Below are 23,998 nucleotides of genomic sequence, written 5' to 3'. Positions count from 1 at the left end.
ATAACAGAAATGTGTGCAGAGGTGATGACTGCCACTGCAGAGGATAATGCCACGTGGATAGAGAATCGTTCTTGCAGGTATCATCTATACTAAGATCTGTGTTTTTGCAGGTCAGGTTACATTATCTAAATGTTCTCAAACTGGAAGGATGACGCAAACGCAAAGATCACAAGAGTTTGTATTCTTCATACTTTGGTAAGAACTAGTGATTAAAAGAAATACCTTGTAGTGCGGCATGATAATAAGAAGTAATTATCCCGATAAAGAAAACAGTACTTTGGTTAGCAGTAGAAAGCAAGTGGGAAAGATCAAACATTTTGAGGGAGAGATATGAGTTGAACTCATTGTGTTGTCTTGTCCTAAGGTCTTTTCCCAATAAAATCATCTTTCATTTGTCTAACCGTCTAGTTAATATGTCACATTTAATTACCTTTAATTTAATGTTGAATGAAGTGGAAAATCCTGCGATTAGTGATTTGCCATTTGGTGTTTTCAAGCCATTAACCAACCCTGTCAGTGTCAGCAGTAACGGCTGACTAACAGCCATCTGTGATGAAGAACTTTATGGGGTATTCATTTCTGACATGATTCAAGACACATATGGTACTCTTTTTATGTATACTCAGTCTGTGTATTGACTATTGTAGATTATAAAGTAATAATGATAAGTTAGAATCCAAACTGAATACTTTATTTGTATTTTCTTACTCCTGTGCCACATCTGTATAGGTGATATATTAAAAGAATTATCAATGTAAAGTCCCTTAGTAAAGCGTTCTCTCACAGAGCAGATCATCTTCAATGCACCTTTGTATAGATTTTAGAAGTTCATTAGAACTTCATGCTCACAAAAGCCATTCCCCTTTTGAAGATGGTTCTAGTGAGAGCTCCCTGACAGGCTGGTCAAAAAAGGGTTCATGTGAGCTAAGCTCTGGTGACTAAAATTAATACATGGGATATGTGTATCATATAATTTAAGGATAAGCGAAGGAGAACGGATGAATGGATAATTTTCAGCTCCCATCCAGGTGCTCAGTGCCACCTTGTGCCCTGCAGATTGGGGTAATGTCATCCTAAGGGAAAAAAATGGGTAAAGACGATCTCTGGGATGATTTCTCTCGTTTTATACTGAAGAGAGTCTCTAAGCTGCCACAGGACAAGATGTGGTTTTACACCCCTGGACAGGCTGCTAGTCTATGAAGGGTCCAACATACCAGGCAAAAGTACAAAATACACATTCATCCAACATATTACAACATATATCCAACAGTTATAAATAACCATCTACCTTCAAATCTGGTTTCATTCTCCTGATTTCTGAACGCTGCATAAGGACAAACCAATAAATACACAAACAGATTAAAATACCATGCCATTTCAGCCATACATCTTTATTAAGATATAGTTTATGTACAATAATAAGTTATATATACAGCGACACTTTGGTTCTGTAAAAGAGTTTGTGTGTTTTTACATGCTCTACTATACTGCATGTGCTACTGAGGTAAGTAATTCATGTTTGGCTTCTGCTTGTTATTATGTCAGCATATTACATGTCATACAAAATTTGTCTTAAAACAGGCTGCACTTCAGTCCACTGATTCACAATTTTTTTTTTCTTTTTAAAAATCTATCAACAGCATATTACAATTCAAAAAGAATATTTGTGAACTGAAGTGGATTTGATGATGACAGTCAAGCTCTAATAAAGCAGTACATTTAATTGTAAGCTTTAAATCAAGAACAAGCAGATTCTGGAGTCATACTTGATAAGCATAAATGTAAATAAATTTAAAATAATGGAGTCCAGCTCCAGGTTGGCATGTAAAATGGGAACAACGAGCTTTAGGAAAGAAAAAAGTCTGTGCTTATCAGTCATGGCAGATTACCCAGACAAAATCAGGTATCAAGGCAAGTTTATTTATTCAGATAAAGATCCGCTCCATTCCCGAGAAATGAGATCAAAGCCAGTTTCGGCACTGCGTGGTTAAGTTTGGAAGCTTAAATTCTGCAGGAAGCAGCAGAGTCAACCTACAGCATGTTAACTGTTAACATCACTTATAATGGACTTCAGGGGATCATTAAAATGCAGGTCTTTAAAAAGGTTCAATCAGATGCTTAACAGACCCACAGTTTATTTACTGTACGTACAGCACCTAAGTGGCTTCAGCTGCTTTCCAGAACTCACACAACTGCATGCTGATCTTGTTTGCTATATTGGTCCCATCGGGGAGAGGCGAGCTATAATCCTGTGTGTGAGCATGACTGAGCTAACCACAAGAGCTGAATAAGACCAGACGTTATAGGACACAACTGTAGTGCTACCTCCACCGCAACCGACTGCACCGTCTCACCGTTGACAGCGCAGCAACCCCGGAGGCATTTAGTCATTCCTCTGGCCTGGCACTGCTCTTTTTAATGCAGTGATTTTATAGCTTTTCCACTGGGCTTTCAGTGGTTAAGTGGCCCTAAATGCTTAATTAGGTGCTGGAAATCACAGGCACTTTACACCCGCTCTGTAAACCGCAACACTTCAGCCTATTAGGGGCATGGGGAGCCACACGCCAAATAATTAGGGCTGGCGGCAGCACTAGACCACAGTATTGGGGTATAAGATGGAAGAGGGCGAATTATTGAGGTGGAGGGGGGTCAGAGAATGGGTCATTGCTAAGGAAGTACGTGAAGTAAGAGAGTATGTGAGAGATGTGTGTTAAACTTGTAGGCGGTGGACTGCGGACGCACGTGCTTAGATGGAGTACAGGCAGCGGAGTAGTGTTCATTCAGTGTATGGGATTAAAGCTGAAACACTGAACACACCACCTAAAACGAGTCCATGTGTTTTTGGGGTTTTCTTTTTTTTTTTGTGAGGTGCTTGGTTGAACTTTTCCATACACAACATCTGCTTGTGATCAGTGTTTCCACATTTACCACACATATGTTAATCAATGAATAAATCCGGTCGGTGTTTTAAAGTAAACAAGAGTGCAAAGTCAACCCAAAACTGATCCTCCAGAATAAAAATATCACAATCCACTCTAGCACACTGTTGTGTGTTTGCTGGTGACTCCACGGTTTAGGGAGAGACGCCAGGGCGTCCACAAACGGCCAGAGTTCGCAAGCAGGTTTACCAAATGTAAGCCGAGCTGAGCTGAAGGATGTTTTCCACTCAGACACAATGACTGCTCTAATCAGCCGTTTTTCCTGTTTTAAGACATGACTGAGTTATGAATGTTCGCTCATGCTGCGGTCACACCAGATCGCTTTCTGTATATGGATACAAACGTCTGGTTATGTCACTGCGGCAAGGCTTTGGTGAGAAACTTAAGTGAGTGAGCCAGTAGGAAGGCATCCTCAGTCTGCCACTTTCCAGTGACTTTCCATTAGCATGCCATTTCATCTTTTCCTGGTGATTTCTTAAAAAAAAATTTTAGGAAAAAAAAGAACTGTGCATCCAGCGCACAGGCTTTCCACATGATTTTTTACTAAAGTGTTGCATTTATGAAAGTCAAGAATCTATCAAAATGGGAGCTAATTCTGATTCTTATATTCTTGCAAAAGAGAAATTATTTGAAATGGCAAACTTGAGGTTAATGTGAATCTGAGGCCTTTGATTTTGCTCTCTCTTTCAAACACTTTGAAAGAGAGAAAGTGTTTTTCAAACTATTAGCTTTTATACATAAAAGAAAAAAAGGACTATGGACACTAAAGTCCATCGACATTCTTCATCTAATGGGGTAACGTGTGTATTTAAATGTGCTTTCCTCCTTGTCAGAGCAGTAAATGTCCGTACATACATGTGTACTGTAAGGCAATCAAGTCTCTAAGTCTCTTATGTTTCTGCTTCACTTCTTATTTAAACACTGGCGCAGCGATGGGATGGAGATGGGCAGGGAGAAGGACACACTAACTGGCTGTGAAAACTGCCAATTCCCTGCCGTCCAGCCACTGCTGCCCCCTCGCTACTGCCCAGCACATCTGCACAGAGCGACTCCACGGCATCCAGCCTTTCGATCTGCACCAGGCGAGTAAGTAGGTCGGGGATGCTGTAGCCCGCCGTACTAACTCTCTCGAAGAGCTGCAGGCCGTCGCTCATGCCGCCGATCTCGTCGCGCTTCAGTCCAAAACTCTCAGCCAGGTGCCTCCAAGTCTTCACCACGGCGGCGTCGCTGCTGTAGGAGGAGCTCAGCATGCGGCTGGCCTTCTCCAGGCAGTCAAAGGGAAGCTCTGTGGGGCTGAGGCCTGGGTAGAGACAAATAAGCTTGTTTCAAAACTTTCATTCAAAGGTTCAGTGGACCTGTAGATGCCATTAACCCCTTAAAATCTATTTTAACATATCTGGTTTTTATGAGTTTTTCAGACTTTTACATAATCAGTGTGATATTTATTTCCTCTCAAATATCTGATAAATTGCACAATGAATTTTTAAGCAATAAATTGCAAAAAAAATACAGAAAGTATGGCACAAAAAACTCATATATATAAATTAATATTGAAATATTTTTTTGTTATTTAGCTTTATTTTATGGAGTAGAGTTCGAAGGTCACAGGTTGTCACCAGAAAACTGTGAAACCATCCCACATGTTGTTGATGATAAAACTTGTTACAGAGGATATTTTCCTCTAAGTGACAGATTTACCCTCGGTCGCATTGCAGGCTCTGGCATACAGATCTAGAATCTTTTTCCTCCGACTCTGTAGCATCTGTGAATTAGAAGGAAAAAAAAACGTTATCCCAAGATGATACTTAACTGAGAATCTGTTCATAATCAGATTTTTTTTCTCCACTATAAAGGCCTCGTCTTCCTACCCCTGGGGTTTTATTGTTGTTGTTGATCCCATTCACACTGCTGATGTGGTTGCTGCTTGCGATGCGGTTGACATTGTTCATGTGGTTGGGACTCGGGATGTTAGTCTGACTGGCTGCAATGCCTGGGGTGCCATTGCATACGCGGCCACGGTCCAAGAGCCCCAGGGAGAGCAGGCAGAGGTCGGGTTTGTTGCCTAGGTTGACCAGGCACAGGTTAGGGTCGAGGTTAGTGGTCTCTGCCGAGCCCTGCTTTTCTGTTCCCGCCTCCTCGTCGCTGTCGATGCTGCGGCTCAACAGCTGCTCATTTTCTGAAGATGCATCATTTTCACTGCAAATATAAACACATACGTAAGTATGCATACATAGGTCAATGATACTCATATTTGCAGGTATTTAAAATGTGAGTATATGGTATGCAGTCGCAAGACCACAGTCAGCAGTCCTCAGTGGATTAGAAGCAGGCACCTCTAAGCTACAGAGGTGTCCACCAACACCTCAATGCCTTAATAATAAACACAAATGCAGTTTGCTTAAGGTGTACAAAGTTTAAAGGGTTAACCCACCTCACTAGTTCCTGGTGAGGATTAGTTATTTCTGTGAACTTCAGAGACAGTGATTGGTGGATTTATTTACCTGCGGGCAGTTCTATTATTCAATTTCTAGTCTCTATGACTTTTTCTGGCATGCCTTACTTCAGAGGTGAAGGAAAGTTCACTGCCTCACCACCATGCAGTGTTTTTAGCGATCAGTAATCATAAAACATTTTTATTTAATAAATGGAAAATCAGCTATTTGTTTTTAATTTTTCCTAAAAAAAAAAAATCACATTTATTCAACTTAATTTCACCTACTCTGCCTCATCCCGCAGAATTGCTCTATAGCAAGCTGCTGTTCTTTTTATTTAATGACATAATAAATAAGATAAGGTAAATGTACTGAACTGCCCTAGGTGTAGCTAGGTATGCCAAATGAACTGGCAACTGCACGTTTACACTTGAACGCTGCTTTTCACGCATAAAAAGCCACTCTTTTGTTGCAGTCAGAGCAATTCTGTCCTGCCTGCTGTAACACTATTACATTAACATGCAAATGGTGACAACTAACACCCAAAGAATGACTTTTGTCTTTGCAAACGTAGCAGGAATCAGAGAAGAATGCTGTTTTGTTGCTGATGTTTCTAAGCAGTTCCTGTGATTGACTGAAATAAGCAGGGCATTTTAAAATATGATACTATGTAATATCATTTTAATACCGCTCCTCTCCCTCTTTCTCTCTCTGCTCTGGATTTTCTCGCAAAAACGCTTTTTTTTGACAGAGATGCTTACAGAATGCCATTGTTTCGATGTCCTGGACTCATCTTCTAAACACACACACACACACAACATGGCATTGTTTCCCAGACATCTTACACCCACTCTGGCAGCTAATGCAGTGAGTTAGCACATCCTCTGGCATGCTGCTGTACCACACTATTTATGCTGTGGAGTGTGTGTGTGCATATGTGTGGCTCTTTTATTCTCTAATTTACACCCATCTCAGTATTATCAATCTAAGCGTGCTGACTACGAGCACTGTAACATCTGAACACAGTGCTTCATTGTAACTTTGCGTGCAGTACTGTATGCTTTATGCACATTAGCCACCAGCAGCACTGTCCTCACATGCGGAACAAGATGTAGGTGAAAGAGGAAGGTAAGAAAACTGTCGTTCTTTTGTTGTCTGCCAGGACATGCTTTTACCTGGTGGTGGTTTAAGATGAGGCCTGGAATAAATACCCCTATCCCGCTTGACAACTACCCTCTCTGTTTGTCTCTCGGTATTTGCCAGACTTCAGGGCTCATCTGTAGCCCTCACATCCCCCTCCAAACCCACCTCCTTTGCCTTCTCCAAAGCCACATAATGGCTTTCTACTAAATAAAAAAAAAGACAAAGAAAAACCCAAAATGAATGTGTTTTGAACACTACACATATGTGTATGTGTATATACAGGACAAAACTGCAGTGACTTGTTTTGTGGTCGCTTAATTATGGGCACGTTCCGGAATACTGATTAAAGATTCTCTTTGTTGAGTCTACGGCACCAAATACAAATGCAAATGCACACATTAGTATACACAAACATATAACGCACATTCAGAGTGTCGCCTCTTCATTGGGTACACATGTGATATCTAATGAATCTGCATTTGCCATAAAGTAAAAATTTATGAAAGTAAAAAAGTAATTCTACTTCGTGTGGTTAAGAAAGTCACAGTGGGTGTGCCTAACAGTGAGTGGACATATACATTATTAGCGATACATTTAGCACAGTTATCCTGAAGTCACCAACATTTGCACATTTCATCTATGGATAGTGTTACGCTTGGAAGATAAAAGTATTTTGGTTTGAAGACCACACACAAGTTTGTTCATTTACAATTTAGGAGTAAATGGGTTGGCAGTTATTCTTTCATACCTTATTATTCCTTTTTTGAACTTATTTTCCTAAATGTGATAATTTTTCTGCTTATGTCCACATATGTTTGGCTTCTATAACCTCAGTATAATAAAATTACAAGACCCTTTTTGCTGTTTTATAGAAATTTCATACAGTTAAAAAAAGTCAATAAACATTCAGCAGATCCATTTAAACTCATTTGTCTAATCATTATTGTAATTAATAATGTATTTAAAATACTATCGCTGCCAACTTTCTTAGTTTCATGTTGCTAGTACCAGATTGGACCCTCTTCTGCCTTCAGAACCGCTTTAATACTTTGCATAGATTCAACAAGCTGTTTGAAACATTCAGAGACTTCGGCCCATCTTGACAGGCCAGCATGCAGTTGCTGCAAATTTTCAGCTTTTTTCAGTCCGTGATATGAATCTCGTGTTCGACCACATCCCAAGGATGCTCTATTGGATTGAGATCTGGTGACTTTAGAGATGATCTGAGTGCAGTGAACTCATTGTCATGTTTAACACAAGTTTGAGACTATTTGTGATATGTTACCGCGCTTCTAGCGGCCATCAGGATATAGGTACACCATGGTACTTCTGCTGCTGTAATTCCTCTGCTTCAAGACTTGACATGTGGATTCACAGATGCTCTTCTGCATACTTTGGTTTTAACAAGTGGTTATTTGAGTTACCGTTGCCTTCCTGTCAGCTCGAAGCAGTCAGGCGATTTTCCTCTCTGGCATCAAAACCTCATTTTCAGCCAGAGAGATGCCACTCACTGAATATTTTTCTTTTTCAGACCATTCTCTGCAAAAATCTAGAGATGCTTGTGTAGGAAAATCAAAGTAGATGAGCAATTTCTGAACTACTCACACTAATCCATCTAGCATCAACAGCCACGCCACCTTCAAAGTCACTGAAATGACCTTTCTTCCCCATTCTGATGCTCAGTTTGAACATCAACAGGTTGTCTTGACCATGTCTAAATCCCTAAATCCATTTAGTTGCTGCCATGTGATTGATTGATTGTACTGTAGCAGATTTTCTATTATAGCCTTGGTTATAAAGATCTCACTGGATAAAATAAAGTCTTTTGTTTATCGCCTTGATCTAAATCCCTAAAATCATGCACGTGTGTGTGGAACACTTCATCTTTTGCAGACCCAGTGTAGCTGAGCTCATAACAAGCTGCATGTCAGCTCTTACCGGATCACACTTTCAGTTTTTTGCTGCCTAAAACTTTAAGCTGCCTGGATTTTTTTTTTACCAGCAATCACAGAGAAGCTTTTCATTTTGTCTGAACCTATTTGTGCACTCAGGCTGAAGTAGGCCAGTGAGACAGACTCTTCTCTCACCTTTTCACAGTCTTCTGAGGAGGAGCTTTCAGTTTGTCGAACTCGTCTTTCTCTGAGAATATCACCACATTGTCTGCGACAACAAAAGAGAGAGCGCACAGGATTACTGGTGTTTTCAGAATAAGAAAACCAAGAGACACACAGAAAACCTCAGTGACCATAAGACATCAAGTGTGCTACAGTACATGGTGTCGAGACACATTATTCACCAAACAAACCCAAAAATATCATCGACAAAAATTCGTTACGAACACACAAGTGATCCACAAGCCCCAAACTAAAAAGAAAAGCGCACCAATCCACTTTTGTCAGCTTTTTTTGACTGCATCAAACGAGCAATTTTTAATCCACATTGGCATCAATTAGAATATAAATATGAACATGGGTTCCTGAGGCTAAAAGCTTTTTTTCCTTAAAACGGAACTGCACTTGGAGTAATACATAAAAATGATTACAGCGGATATTATATTAAATTACACTTACATCATGGACACTGATAGGGATAGACAGCATAATGAGTGAATACCAAAGTGGAACAAGCCCTGTGTGTGTGTGTGTGTGTGTGTGTTTGTGTGTAAGGGTGTGTGTGAAATAAAGCGCCTGTGTCTTTCATCTTGGAGCCTTATTAAGTCAGTGTCTACATGAGTGGCAGATAGCACCGGTAGAGCTCCAAGCAATGGGCTTGTCTCCCAAATACACACACCAGTCATCCAGAGTGCATTCACAGACTCGCACTGACCCAGCCAATTACGATAACCCAAAATTAACTAACAATGCAGACATTTAGCTTTAATGACTCTCTAACCACTTTTTTTTTTCTTTTTTAACCTATCACGTCTTAAGTCTTAATGTGTCTGTGGCCAGTGATACAGTAACTGTGTGAGTGTGTGTGTGTTCTCATTTACACCACATGTAAGTGGTTAGTCAGCCAGTCTGGGATTGAAATCGAACAGAGCATCATTGTCATGAAAAACGGCGCCTAAAGCAACGTATGGCTTCGTCTCTAGAAGCTTTTGCATTCCACCATGATGTATTCATCACGCTGCACGTCTATCAGCCTACACACACACACACACACACACATAAAGTGTAAAAGCACACAGCTGCATTTGAATACATAACGCTCCAAATTGTATGTGTGCACATAAATACAGCAGAGTATTAACATTTATACAGGATTCTATTAGATCTGATGAGATGATACAGTTTGTTTGATGACACATGGTCAGCACTGCACTGGTTGCAGGACAGATTTTAACATGTGTCCTATAATTCACATGTGGAAGCTGCTCCAAGCGCTCTTCAAATGCAAGGAAACACTTTTTTTTTCTTCTTCAGTATGTAATGGTTGCAGAACAGACTGCAATGTCTAACTTCAATCAAAAAGAAAAATCATTATCAGCTGAGCCCAGAGCGCTTCAATAAAGCGTTGGGTAATACATGTGTGGACACCTTGTCCAAAGATAACATTCGGTGTTTGGTTTGACAAAGCCAGTCACTCATTTACCTGAATTAAGGTTTGTAAGGGTTTTTTTCTGCAGGATTTAGTGCTGCCGCGTGGTTTCTATTCATACTTCCGCTGACTGCTGAGCGCATTCGTGTCATCGCAACTATTTTTTGAGTCATCTTATAGTCTTTAAAGCTAAGAGTGGAAAAAATGCTAATTAGAGTTGCTCTTGTTTCTCTAATCATGTACATTTGTGTGTCTTTGTGCTATTTGAAGCGCGCTTTTTAAGTTTGATTTAACTTTATCGAGTATATATTTTGTGGGCTAAGCTTTTGAAAATGTGCAACATGTGAGGGGAGTTTATGGAAACATGGCAATGATCAGTTAGTGACTGTCGGCCTGTTTACTTTTACAGATATGAAAACAATGAGAAAGTTAGAGAAGAAAAACAGATGGTCGGCGCATAAACAACCCCTAATGTCCCAAAGTAAATCTATGCTCGTAGTTATTTTGTTTCTACCCTTCAGGACAGGGAACTATCCTCTTGGAATAGATTGTGGAAGAAATATCTTGTGGTATATTAGCTTATAATTGCGTCTATATTAACTAAGTACTCTGAATGATGCCGGTAACTGCAGCTACTTTTCTTCTTAAGCACAGCTGACGTTGGTTTTAAGAACAAAAAGAAAAGGGGGGAAAAAAGCACCAACTTTATGTGGCCTTAGAGTTGAAAGCCAAATTTGTGGCACATATGCTTGAAGTGGAGAGTTCCTCACTGGCTTCCTAGTATCCTAGTTATTAAAAACATGTATTGAACACATGTATTGTATTTGTATTTTTCTGCCTTAAAATGTCAACTTGTTTGACTTGTTTTCAATCCAAGCCATTATCCAATTAAAACAAAGAAAGAAAGAGAGAGCGAGAGAGGATACGCAAGATGGGGTCAAAAGTGTGTCTGCATCTATACACATGGCCAAAAATGTGGAAAATGTTACAATTGTTTATGCAAGTATATTACTCATATTTCCCATAAACATCGCAATGTATAATCAAAACCATTATAAGGGTCATAAGCGGGATACTAGCACACATGTAAACAAATTAATTGTTTTTTACTACCAATTATGAGAGTGGAAAAAAACATCTCAAACAATAATAACAGTGTCCGTGTCATTAATTGTAGAGTGTGCGCAGCCTGTCTCACCAGGGACGTCTTTCTTGTCTTCCTGTTTGTTGGTCTGAGCCTCCACTGCTTTCACAACCTGTCCGGAGCAGCACGCTGCCAAAAAACACACGCGCTCATTATAAATATCACAAAAAACGCAAACATCTACTTTTCAGATGAGATTTTGCGCGCGTGTTTGTTTATTCGTCTCACCCTGGCCATTCGGTTTGGCCTTCAGGATGTAAAACATGATGATGAGAACAATGGCGATGGCCATGATGAAAATGGTCGACATGGCGATAATGAGAGCTGTTGCCAGGTGACCCTGTCCGTGGGAATCTGAAAGATGGAGGCAATGATGTAAAGTTATGTGTTGTGAGAAACGAGAGAGAGAAAGAATGGATGATTGACGAGACAGAGGATGATATTTGCGTTTGTGTGTATTTGTGTATACCTTTAATTACAGAAGGGAACACAGTTGTGCTACCACTGTGAAATATTGTTTTTTCTTTCGGTTTGTTGGTTTGCATGCCTGGGAAACAAACACAAACACACACAGAGACAGGCTGAGTGTCGTAATTCAGTCTACTTCGTTAACTGCGGCTATAACACACACATTCTCGTTTATGGATAATTTGGAGTTCACGTCCATCGCCACGCATTTCAACACACGTGACCCGGAAATCACATTACTTCAAGTATTCAGTGAAAACTAAACAAATTCAATTCATTTTTATTTAGATAAAAACAACAAATCACATTAGTCACCTAAAGGCACTTTAGACTTTAGGTGTATTAGAATCCTTTCACCATTTGTGGGTGGCTTTTGCTACCTAATGTCTGTCTTCAGGCTTTATGCTAAGTTGAAATAACTTAATTAATAATTTAATATTTAAACTTCCTATTTAAATATTGAGGATCAAGCAAAGAAATGGTGACTGGTGAGGCCTGCATCCCCATAAATGAGTAAATGTTTCAGATTTCTCCAAAAAGGGAGGTACCCCAGATGCTTCATGGTATGGACATTGGTTATTGGCAAAGTTTGCATCCCATCATTCACTACTGGCAGTGTGTTAGCTTTGGCCTTGCATTTTATTGACCTCAAAAGCAATGCACTGGATCATTCTCCAAACTCTAACATTTCACAAAAGAAAATCATCTGCGCTAGGAGCAGTAAAACTTTATTTCTTTCAGACCTTCTCCCGCTGCAGTAAACAAACTGTTACATTGGGCAGGGTGGACACAAAGCAGTAACTCTCTGTCCAGATTTCCCTCTGTTTCCTATCTGTCCTGCTCTTTTCGCCTCCTCTCACTGTGACTCTTTCTGGATTATTCATCAGCTGCTTTTCCTCTTTCCTAATGGAGCCGTAAACTCATGGCAGCTCATAAATCAACTCTTTTAATCAGTCTTTCCTTTCACCGAGCTGATATACTATAGACCTTGTTGGCATTTGGCTTGCCACTTCCCATGGTCTCAGAGCCTCATATCAACACACACATACACAAACACAGACACATGCACACACGCAGATTGCAGTGTCCTGTGGTTGAAGTTATTAACGTGAGGTATCTGTTTAGACTCTCTGGATAAGGATATGAGCCTGATCTGGAATTCTCTTTAGCGTCTTGTGGTTTAATCTCTTAATCATGTCTCGGAGTCTGAACCCAGGCTGAAAAACTGATAATTTCGCTGGGCGATCTGACTGCTTAGGTCCCAACAAACTAAGAAGAGCAGAATTACCCAGCAGTGTGTGAGGTGACACCTCTTACAGCAGAGTTGGCAAAAAAGATTAACATTATGATCTCTGTTGATACTGGAAATGCCATCTTTTTATTTTTAGTGCATTTATGCTCACTTGAGAAACGGCACACAGAAATCAAAAGGTGACCGAAGAAATTGAGCAACGTCTACAGACTCATCAGCAGCCTGCCAAAGGGTAGCATCAGCGCAAGCACAAACATGCTAATCATCTTTTTTTTTTTCTCATACCCGCCAAAGTTTTAATTATCGCACACACAGAGCGAGGCAGGAGCCAGGGTAATTTACAGATTACATGGCAAGTGTCAGCCTGCCTTCACCTTAAGCAAAGAGAACTCCCAGCTTTCGTATTTACTGTTGGGGCACATTATTTTTGAAGACCTCATTCAAAGGGATGTAATTAAATTGTGCATGATTCAAAATGTAGGGAAAAATTCATCCAGTCTAACCAACCTAACTCCAGGAAGCCACACTGCATGATTTACATCCATGTCAGGTTTGTTAAAGACTTGATTTATTTGCTTTTTAAACTGATTTGGTATCCCAAACATATCTTAGAGTTATGGTTAAAATCTTTAAAGTAGAAGTGCATTTGGAGGCCAGTGCCTTGTCTTGAAATATAAAAGAATGATCTGGATCGGCACCGACATTTAATGGGTTCTTCCTTTGGCCATGCTTCAGCTTCTCTGAGTTTAATAAAGCCGAGCCGGTATTTTTTTGCATAATATTGCTGAAAGAGAAGCCACAACATCAAAACTTAGATCCACCTTGGCTGAAGCATAACAAGTAGGAAGGTTTAGGAAATACGCAGTTGGTAACCCTTTTACAGTCATCCATACTATAAAAAGCTGAGCTACAGGAGCTTATCAATCCCTCTATCTAACGAAAGGTATTTTCCAGTCTTCAAAATGAGGAGAAATGCAAAATGTTTAAATGAAAAGGGTTTTAAATGAGATAAAATACTTGCTATATTTGCCATTTCTTTGTAGTATTCACATCACTTTATCTTATCTTATTTGCATTGCTTTACAACATCACTCAATCACTCATTTCCATGCCTGGGAGAGACAATTAGGTTGCTGTTGAAAATCAAGTGCTTATCCTTACACACAGAAACAAGCACAACCTACACACACACACACTTCACACCCTCTTCTCTGCAGGCCCAGGCTGCTTTTTGGGGTTTCAATCTTTCAAAACACGCTCATTAAATATGACACAATAAAAATAGTTTCCGGCTCAAAGGGGATTTTGAGCAATGATGGGACAATGAATATCGTTTGCTTAGCAGGATGTACCAGCCAGGGTCACAAACGCAGTTCAGATCCTGCTGATGTTCTGATCTGCCACATCTGGATGAACACATGGGGGGCAAAGCAGAACTGCAAACGTCTTCAGCACTGCTCATCATTAGAAACACACTAGCACTGTTGAAAGTTTGCAAAAAGGAAAACAACCCACAAGAGACTCTGTGACAATTGTACAATGAAAAAGCAATTAATCTGCTTGCATATCACAACACATCACACATCCACTACACAGCAACTATGCCTCCAATTCAGGACGGTCAAACAAACAAGAAGATGTGACTGCTCAAGATTTATGCACCGTGTTGCAAGTCTCAAGAAATGTCTGTGATTGCAACAACAGTTTGCACACACACACACTCACGCACAAACATATATAGCATATAGTGTCAGGTAAGCAGAATAACCAGTGAGGCAACGATGTTATTGATAAGCAGCCAAACAGCCCTGTGGAGCCAGAGAAGCACTGATCCGGGGGGGGAGTGGGCGTACAACTTCCTTGTATCCATCAGAGAGTCTGGCAGAACTCAACACAACCTCTGACCTTTAATTGTTTCCTCAAATGGAGCACAGGCTTACGGCAGACATCTGCTTTTCCACTGTCATATTGTACTTCCTTTCATTTAGGAAAAAAAAACTTTAATGTTTGGTAGCTTTTGTAGTTGTTGTATGCATGGATAGAAAAAATTTAGAGTTGGGAGATAACATTTAAAAAAAAATGCGTGAAAACAAATGGAGCAAAAATTAAGAAAAAAGTAGCTAAACTTACATTCTTTGGTGTTGCGTGGTGCGTTTTGGCAGGAATGGCAAACCATCCAATAGGGCTTTTCTGACCTGTTCCCCAACCTGTAATACCTGGAAAACACAAAGTGTCTTTAGCAAAGGCAGCAAGAGAAAAACTAAATAGAGAAATCACATAATGTATGAAACGCAAGACTTTCAGACACAACCGGGTTTCAAGACACTTATAAGTTCAACACGATTCAAAAGTATGTGGAAGGAGCGAAGGTTAAAAGTTTGAATCTGTGAGGATATGTACATAATTGATGCCTTGAGGGCACGAAGCGTGGCTTGGTACAGATTTATGAAGTTATGAAGCGTCTGTGGGGGGAAAGAAGAGAGGAAGGTAGTGTATCATTTGTGCTTCAGGGCACAAGTGAAATATCTGAATAAATACACATGATTGCAGATAATTAAGTAATGGTTTAATATAGAACACATATATGAGGTCTTCGCTGTGCAGACACATAAGGAGACATCTGATTCGATGTTTGTAATGGACTTTAAATATAACTGTAACAGCAAACTCAGTCCAACAGTTCATGAGAATAAAAAAAATGGCATCTTATTCACTTATGATGAGCAGTTTTTTTTCAATACATGACAGTCAATAAAGAATTGATTTATTTATTAACAGAATAATAATTATTATACTGGAAAAACACCACAAATTATAAATTTTTTTAGCAGGTCTTGTTGGGATTTGGTGCTTTTCAAATTAAATTTGAAAATTAGAAGACAGCAGATCATCATCCAGGCGATGACAGGATGAGATGATTTCAACATTAGACTCCCTGTGATAGTGTGGGATGTTTCTTAAAAAATCCCCTAATTATGAATTTCCTACCTACTATATAATATATCGCTATATTGCCCACATGTAACCAAAAAATGTTTCCAATGAAATATGATTGAATAGAAAAAAAAACCAAAAAAATAAACTCAAGCAATTTATCGGCGGCGACACAACATGATTGATGATGCAAAGGGCAAATAAGGAAGAGGGAGGAGAGGAAGGTCTGGCAACATTTAAAAGTCCCTTATTGACTTAATATTTATGTGGCATGGGGTTGCAAAGACAACTGCCATGTGCAAATTGAAAAGTGCAAGATTTAGTGTGTATTCATACAAAGCGAGAGGATGTATGAAACCGAATGGAGCACGGCAGCCTATTCACATGCTAAATAATGCATCCGAGTGCGAATCATATTAAAAATGCATGCTGTACAGTAAATCGACACTTGAGTAGAACATCCATTCTGGACGTAATCAGCCGTGTCTGTTTGCCTAAAGATGAGTTGTCATAAATATCCTTCTTTGGCAGAATTAACTGGCATCCATAGCAAAGTTATCCATCTCTGTAAATTTATCGGGAGACAGCAGTATACGGCTGCGATGTGTACAATTAGACTGAATGAGTCATCTGGGAAATGTTGATCTTGCCAACTAAAATAACCACGTCTGTTGTATCTGCCTTGATCAGATTAAGTACCTTGTTAAGAAAAAAACAAAACAAAGCAAAAAAAAAGTCTCTTTAAAAAAGTCACATGCTTATTTTATTTTCATAAGATCTGTACTTTTCTTTTTCAGACTGCACGTGACTACTCTTTTATGTCTTTTGTATGTCAGGCTGCTTTTAAATGTACTTTATGGAGTTCTGATCACAATTAGTCCTACAAAGCACCTGGATCCATTCTTTCTTCTTCTTGTGTCTGCATGCAAAGGGCGATTTGTTCAAGTGATGTCATTGGTTTTACACCAGTCAGTGTTCTATAGGTGGCAGTAGTGTGCCAAGAAATGCAGGAATGCATCAGGAAAAGGTAAAAAGAACTTAGAAACTAAGCAGCTAAAACTGGAGGCAAACAAATGCTCGAGTCATTTTTAAATATAACATTGAGCCAGATGTTTTAAGGCTTAAGCACCTGTTTTTCTTATGGGACACGTATTTACAAGGACATGTAAGAAGACGCACCAGGAAAAAAGTGACAGTTCACATGTCATTTGCGTATTTAAAAGGCTACAAAGGCTATTTTTTTTATTGACACACTACCTTATTATTATAATGCAAAGTGAATAACAGATGGGTGAAGCTGACCATAAATGACATGGAAATTCATCGCATGCATTTGTCTTATTTACCATTTAACATTGATTAAGTAACTGAAGCCAATGAAAAACACTGAGTATATTTTAATAGTTCAATGATTCTTTGTGTGATCATTTAAAAGGTGTCCTGCATTGTGTGTTAAATGGCTGTTGCCTCTGCTTGTTAGTGTGCTTTACCCAGGTAAACAGGGTCCACACTCTGCGTCGCGTTCGGGAGTTCCTGGTATGTGAACAGTGGCACTGTAAAGCGCATGACAGTCTGTGTGACGTTTGCAGATCTCATATTTCCCTCCGGAGTATTTTCCCTTTGGGCACAGCACGCAGGTAAAGCCTTCATCCTTCACACCATGACCGCAGGTCTGCGAAGCACACACAAAGACATTTTTTATAAAGAGACGTTTTCAGTTTTATGATCAATTATTAAATCAAAAAAACAAATGAATACAATTTACAGATCACTGACATTCCAACTGTGACGTGGACACACACATTATAAAACAGTGATGTGTTTCTCTGTTCTGAGACAATCTGACATTACTTTTTCAAAAGACAAGAGGAAAATCAGATTTTTCGCTACGCATGCTTTTCAATGACTGGTGTTGTTTAAGATGACTGGTATGTTTTCAAGCATCCATCTCCTCCCATCTCCACATGGTAATTCCTCTCAGTTAGGAGGCCAAACAGGCCACACGCAAACACACACATGTAAAAACACATCAACCTCTTTCTCTTTTTCGCTCCTTTCATCTTTCATTTCCCTCCCACTTTCATCTGTCTATTAAAAAAAGCCTATGCCTCTTAGCTTTAGGCTACAGCAGGCTGACTCTTACAGAAATCTAATATTCTCTCCCTTCTTTTTTTGACGTCCGTGAGTCTCGGTGTGATTGTTTGATATAAAACCGTGCTGGGTTATCGGCAGGATCTTGTCGCTTTGAGTTAAAGCTCTCGTTGGATCATTTATACTCAAGATTACAGTGACTCAAATCTTCTCCAGAATGATTAAGAACTCGTTCCTTTGAAAAGCAAATTGAGGCCTTTTTGAATCTTGCTTATTATAGGAGTTATGGAGGTGAGTGAAACTCAGATAGTTATGCTTGTATTATAATACTTGACCGTGAAGAGAAATAAAGGCGATTACCTCAGACTTGCAGTGCATATTATTCATCAAACGCCGGGGTTACAAGGGACCATAATCACAATACACAATACAAGATGCAATCTGATGTAAAACTTCTGTACTTCTTCACTTCCTCAATCTTTCCTCCCCCCACCAACCCTTCCACCAAAATCAGAAATGTAAGGGTGGGCTGTTAACTAGCCTGGAAATCTGCATACAAGATGTGCAACGGAAATAGGTCTTCAATATCTCTCTGCACTGTGTGGAGTCTTGCATAGTGTCTGTGCAAGTGTGTGCGGGCATGTACTTTTTGGAGTCTCTGTTTTGAGCAAGAACTTTCTGGTTATACTGTGATTAAGACACACATGTACATGAAACATGTCAGGGAAACAGAAGAACAAGTGACAGACTGTTCCAGACTGTGGCACCTAAAGGATCAGAGTGCAAAGAGGGCTTTCATGTCACTGATGAAACTACTCGAGGTTTACATTCAAATGGCTGCAATACTCTTTGATTATCAGACTGAGCTTCCCATCAGGTGGAGAAAGAGGAGAAAGATCATTTGATTTCACCAGCTGCTTTATAGAAGTTTCTGTTAACATGTGGAAACACAAAGCAGGAATGAGGAAAGCACCAGAGGAGAGAACTAAGATAGAAACAAAGGGTTTAGTGCACTGTGATCACTTCCATGCAAATGTGTAATTGTGGGTTTTTTTTGTCTGCCTTTGGGGATCATTAAAATACTTGTAGTATTTGATCGTTTCTTGGTTCATGCTTTTTCTGTGATCTTGTTTTTTAAGCTCTTTAAATACAGAATGCACTACAACATCCATCCAGCTGCTGCTGATTTTGCCCATCCAGCGCTGAGTCTAGAGTGCCGAGCGTTTTTTTTTGTCAATTTTAATAGGCTGCTGTGGTTAAAAACTGCCACTGAGCAGTCAGAGTGCCGAGGGAACCTGCAGTATTGGGTGGTTTGTCCGTTCATAACATCATGCCTAATTTGAGGTGAGTCGCATTCAGCTGGAAAAACAGTGACGCCACATAATTCAGTGCGCCGGTACAAATCAGATCCTGAGGACATTGTCAGTCAAATTCACCGTTGCATCCACGCAGCCCTTATAAAGCATGACAGTTTGAACTGTTAGTCTTAATTAACAATACCTAGAGGGTGTTTTAACATTTTATATTCATTTTTTTTTAGTCGGGTTTATGTCATTTATTTTATTTTCAGCAGCATAAAATATGAGACAAAACAGTGTGCTATGTTTTCTGTTTTTGATAAAAAGGTTTTTCTAAAATTCATTCTGTTTTGTAAAATCCGTATCTATATCAATATAATTTATAACTCTTACTACTATGCAAATTTAGATTTAAATTGCACTTATACAGCACTTTTCTCCTTTATTTGAGCACTCAAAAGGCTTTCTTACAAGCCACATTCACACACACACACACACACACACCTACACAAGTGTTTTTTTTGTCTAAGAGCTTTTAACTTGACATTTATACATTCAAACACCGGGGGCAACTCAGGGCTCAGTGTCTTGCCCAGGGATACTTCCGCTTGCCGACTAGAGGAGCCATGGATCACATGACCGACATTCCAATCAATAGATGACCCACAGCTGCTTTAAAGGACATCAACTTTAGATAAGAAGTTGGAGAAGTTGGATTTTTCTTTCTATGTTTTGATCAAATGATTTAAGCATTATTCATGCAGGTTAATGAGCCCAGAGAATCCAGCTTCTACTGAACAGACACATGTATACGCACAAATATATATATATAAAAGTAAATTCTAATAAAGGGTCTGCTCAAAATATTAAATAAGTGCAGCATATAGATTTCCTGTTTATGCACAAGAATTCTACAAATGTTGAAAAAATATCATTGCTTTTTTACCACACAATAATGTAGTTGGTCTCACTACTGCTTGAAGTCAAGGGTGCTACCTGAGCAAAGCATGCAAGAGGCCAAACTTATGACTTATTGGGAATTCTGGATATTTGCCAGCTCTGTTTGGAAACGGGTGCCTCACAATGTCTTTGTGCTATCTACCTGGCAGGATAAAGACCATACACTGTTCTGCTTTGACTAAGTAGGACACTTGCGTTCCCATAAGCAGCTCCACCAGTAATACCGAGAAAAGTTTAAAGATGTAGAGCATGTGTGAAAACAGCTTGTAATTCATTCTGTTCACCCTTGAGTGCAGCTGTCTCTCTCAAGCGGGTGTGGCACCCCCAGGTGCCCACTGAAGCATTTACCTGCACTTTGTTTGCTTTGGCTGTTGGCAGACTGACTGACGAGGGCTAAATCACTATGTGACTACTGCAAGCCATTCACTGTAATGCATGCCTTCACGTTGAAGTCAATGATAGCAATAAACCATAAAGAAATTGTTCATTTAAATTAAGGCACCCTTCACCGTGCAGCTATGTGTGCGTGCTGTGTATTTGTATATATGCGTATGTGTTGGAATGCATGGATTGTGGGTGGTCTAAGCAAAACTGACACCTACATTCAAAAAGTCAGTTTTTTCTTCAGTTTTTGACGGTCTTAGTTTGATGATGATTCGCTACTGCATTTCCTTCACTCGTGCTGTCAGTTGATTCCAACAGTTGATTTCAAAATGTACTCAGATAGTGTAAAAATTTTACGACTTAAATTAACATTTTTTATGTATGAGTGCATGCATGCATTCTCACCATATATGGCTCATGTCCTGGCTGGCACTGAGGGCAGGCCTGGCAGCTGTTACTGGTCTGGTTGAAGAACTCATTCTGTCCACAGATGTTATATTCTGCACTAGCAAACACACAACACACCTGGAGGAAGAGAAAGAGAGTCAGAAAAGTGGAGTCGAGATCAGACGAAATAAGGACAAAACAACATATAATAACTTGTGAAAACAGAAATGACAGATACACACTACTGCTGACAGACTCCCTGTGCAAGACATGTTTGCAACCGGCAAAAAGATTAAAGGCACTGCTGCTTAATAGATCCAGATCGACGCCTAATCTAACAGATTTATCACACGGCTAATATTACTTATTTGCTGATCTATCAGTAGTGGAATTTGTAATTTCCAATAAATCATAATCAGGAGAAACACTCTTCAACTATGTTACAAGTGTTGACATTGCATAGTTTGTCCACCAGAGGGCACTCTGCAAGTTTCCCAATACTAACAGTTGTGTTTGGAAATACAACAACCAGCTTATTCAAGCAAAAACAGATCAGTAAACAAACAGCTACACTGTTGTAGTTGTTTATTTACTTAATCATCCAATATTTTGGACTATCAGATATTTAAATCACCTAATATTGGTATTGGTATTTGCCTTAAACATCATTTTTTAATTCTTATTATCATAGTTTAAGTTCTGGAAAAACAGATACTCCAGTTTCGCCACAAAGAAATGGCTGATGATATATATAGGGCCTACATCCATCTTTCATTTTATTTATAGAGTCTATAAATAAAGTTAAACATCCATGAATCAGCATCTTCACTTTAACTGGAAATAAACAAGCAGCAAATAAAACAAACATGTTGACTTCTTTGTCTGCAATAGCTCAGATGGAGACCATCGTTAGCTGTCCTCATGTCAAACAAGAGTTTGCATGATCCCATCAATTGAATGTGTGTGTATTTGTTCGTGGTTGTGTTACTCATCTTGTTTAGACATAAATATATCTGCACAGTAACTCATTAACCTCAATCGCTGAAGTGTGAGGTGAAGACCTGGTTTAGACCTTCCAGGTGTAGGTTAGGGTTGCATGAAGAAAAGTTGTGGTATTGGTTAAGATTTGGAAATGAACGCAAGTCAGTATAACATCCTCTAAAATGTGAAAATGTGTAGCCTATGTGTCTTTGTGCCATGTCACTGTGGCTCACTGTAATAAGTAGCAGCTGGTATTTATAGCTTTACCAGCACGCTTTGTCCTTTTCCAAACAAACAAACTGACTTTTAAAAATCATTTGCAGTCCAGAAAATGATGGAGTGAAAGTAAATGAGTGCATGACTGTGCATGACTAAGTTTCTCCATCTTCTCTCTATTGTTTAATAACATCTCCCACTCACTGTATTCTCCCTAATAACCATCTCATGTCAGCAGAGATAAGGCACCATTCAAATAAATATACATCTACACCACGAGTGTGTTTATGTGTCTAGATATTCAGTATTTGACTGCATATATTATCTCATACCAGATATTTGGTGAGTCAAACCAGATCCTCCAGATTAGCTTGCAATAGTTCACAGGTTAAGTAGTGCTTCCAGTGATGAGTAAATTAAAACTGGTGGATTTAAAATGTTTAGTTTGAAACTGAAATCCTTCGTTTAAGAGCTAGTGTGGAGTCACTGAGAGCAATCACTTTCTGCAAGAGACATTTAGATATTGTCTTTCTTTGTGTCTTTATTCATTTAACAGTTACAACACATGCTAATCGACATCAAGATACCAAAAATATTTAAAGATTTAAAGATGCCAGATTTGATCAAAACTGCTGTTTTACATCTTGTTTCCCAGGGAAAGTCGCATAAAAAAAGAGATTCAGCAAAAACAGATATTAATACCTCATCAGAGAGAAATTAGTTTCAAATGGTCACAGACCTGGTTTCCCATCAGCTTCTTTAAGATGAGCTTTAAATGTGGGATAAGTAGAGTGCTCGTTTATTGTCATTAGTAAGCTGTTCTATTTACTTCCCTTTACTAACAGCACAGATTGTCCAACTGCAGTGCGCAAAGAAAAGCTTTTCTTTGCAAGCTCCTTTGACTACAATGACTTGGATGACTGAGAACCTTCACAGACGAACAGATGAGTCGCCCCCTGCTGGCCTTGAAAGTGTATGCATGTTTAAAGCACATCGGCTTTCAATTTTTTGGTATGCAACTGATGTATTTAAAAAGCATTTAAAGCAAGATGACGCATTCTTTAACGTGTAATAATTATCTCAGCCTATAGAATTAAAATTTAGCAGAAACTAAGGGGACTGCAAATAATATAGTGCTAGTATCCATCACTTCTATAATCATCAAAAGGGTGCTATGTTGTATGACAGTAGCCGAGAAGTATACTGTCTGTCATTCTGGGAAAGAGGTTAAGATGAGGGTGTGTGTCAGAAGACTGCCAGTAGGTTTCAACATCAAAACAAGCTGAGAATCTCCAGATTGTAAGACAGATTATAAAGATATCTGTTCTATAAAAACTCCAAGGTTCACTAATTGGTACAAGTGCTGAAGAGTTATGCAAGCTGCTGGCACATAAAACCACAAAGTCTGTTTTTTTCCTGTGCCAAATGTGGAGTTTATTATGGCTGCGAGCCATACTGCTGGACCAATATGGGTTTCTGAGGGGTCAGCATCAAAAACAAGATGACGAAGTTAAATTAAAGCTACTGCTTTATGATTTTAGAGAGGGCGTGAAAAGAAGAAAAAAGTAAAGAGAAGAGCAGAGGAATGCAAACAGACAAAGATAAGGGGTGGAGAGGGGGAGTAAGTGATGTATGAAGATATGCAAGGGAGAAGATTTGATCAAATATAAGGTAAAATAAGCGGATATGAGGCAGGAGAGGAAAACTTACTAATAACGAGGACAGAAAGATCGACTTCTTCTCCCTCCTTTCTGACATTTTTGTGTGTTCTTCCTGGGAGAGCTGAGAGAAAGACAGGTTGTTAATTCGAATTATATTCATGCAAACAT

At 39.3% G+C, this 23,998-nt stretch overlaps 1 protein-coding gene across 2 annotated transcripts in view; it reads right to left on the bottom strand.

Moving 5' to 3' along the window:
* Positions 1–1,365: 1,365 nt before the first annotated feature.
* Positions 1,366–23,998, bottom strand: part of edar (ectodysplasin A receptor) — a 42,414-nt gene continuing 19,781 nt past the window's right edge. For both annotated transcript variants that reach the window (XM_005935741.3, XM_042226231.1), the window contains 11 exons: positions 23,880–23,951; positions 20,991–21,110; positions 17,343–17,524; positions 15,049–15,134; positions 11,668–11,745; positions 11,427–11,552; positions 11,253–11,327; positions 8,602–8,674; positions 4,808–5,135; positions 4,638–4,701; positions 1,366–4,239 (listed from right to left, as the gene is read on the bottom strand). In XM_005935741.3, the coding sequence (XP_005935803.1) occupies positions 3,854–4,239; positions 4,638–4,701; positions 4,808–5,135; positions 8,602–8,674; positions 11,253–11,327; positions 11,427–11,552; positions 11,668–11,745; positions 15,049–15,134; positions 17,343–17,524; positions 20,991–21,110; positions 23,880–23,927 (1,566 nt within the window). In that variant the 5' untranslated portion in view covers positions 23,928–23,951 and the 3' untranslated portion in view covers positions 1,366–3,853. The remainder of the gene's footprint in view (positions 4,240–4,637; positions 4,702–4,807; positions 5,136–8,601; positions 8,675–11,252; positions 11,328–11,426; positions 11,553–11,667; positions 11,746–15,048; positions 15,135–17,342; positions 17,525–20,990; positions 21,111–23,879; positions 23,952–23,998) is intronic.

The sequence above is a fragment of the Haplochromis burtoni genome, unplaced genomic scaffold, assembly GCF_018398535.1.
Source record: "Haplochromis burtoni strain Fernald_Lab_line unplaced genomic scaffold, NCSU_Asbu1 Contig_202, whole genome shotgun sequence".
In the NCBI taxonomy this organism is placed as follows: domain Eukaryota; kingdom Metazoa; phylum Chordata; class Actinopteri; order Cichliformes; family Cichlidae; genus Haplochromis; species Haplochromis burtoni.
Note: the sequence above shows the minus strand (reverse complement) of the source record. Positions and strands in the feature narration are given on the sequence as shown.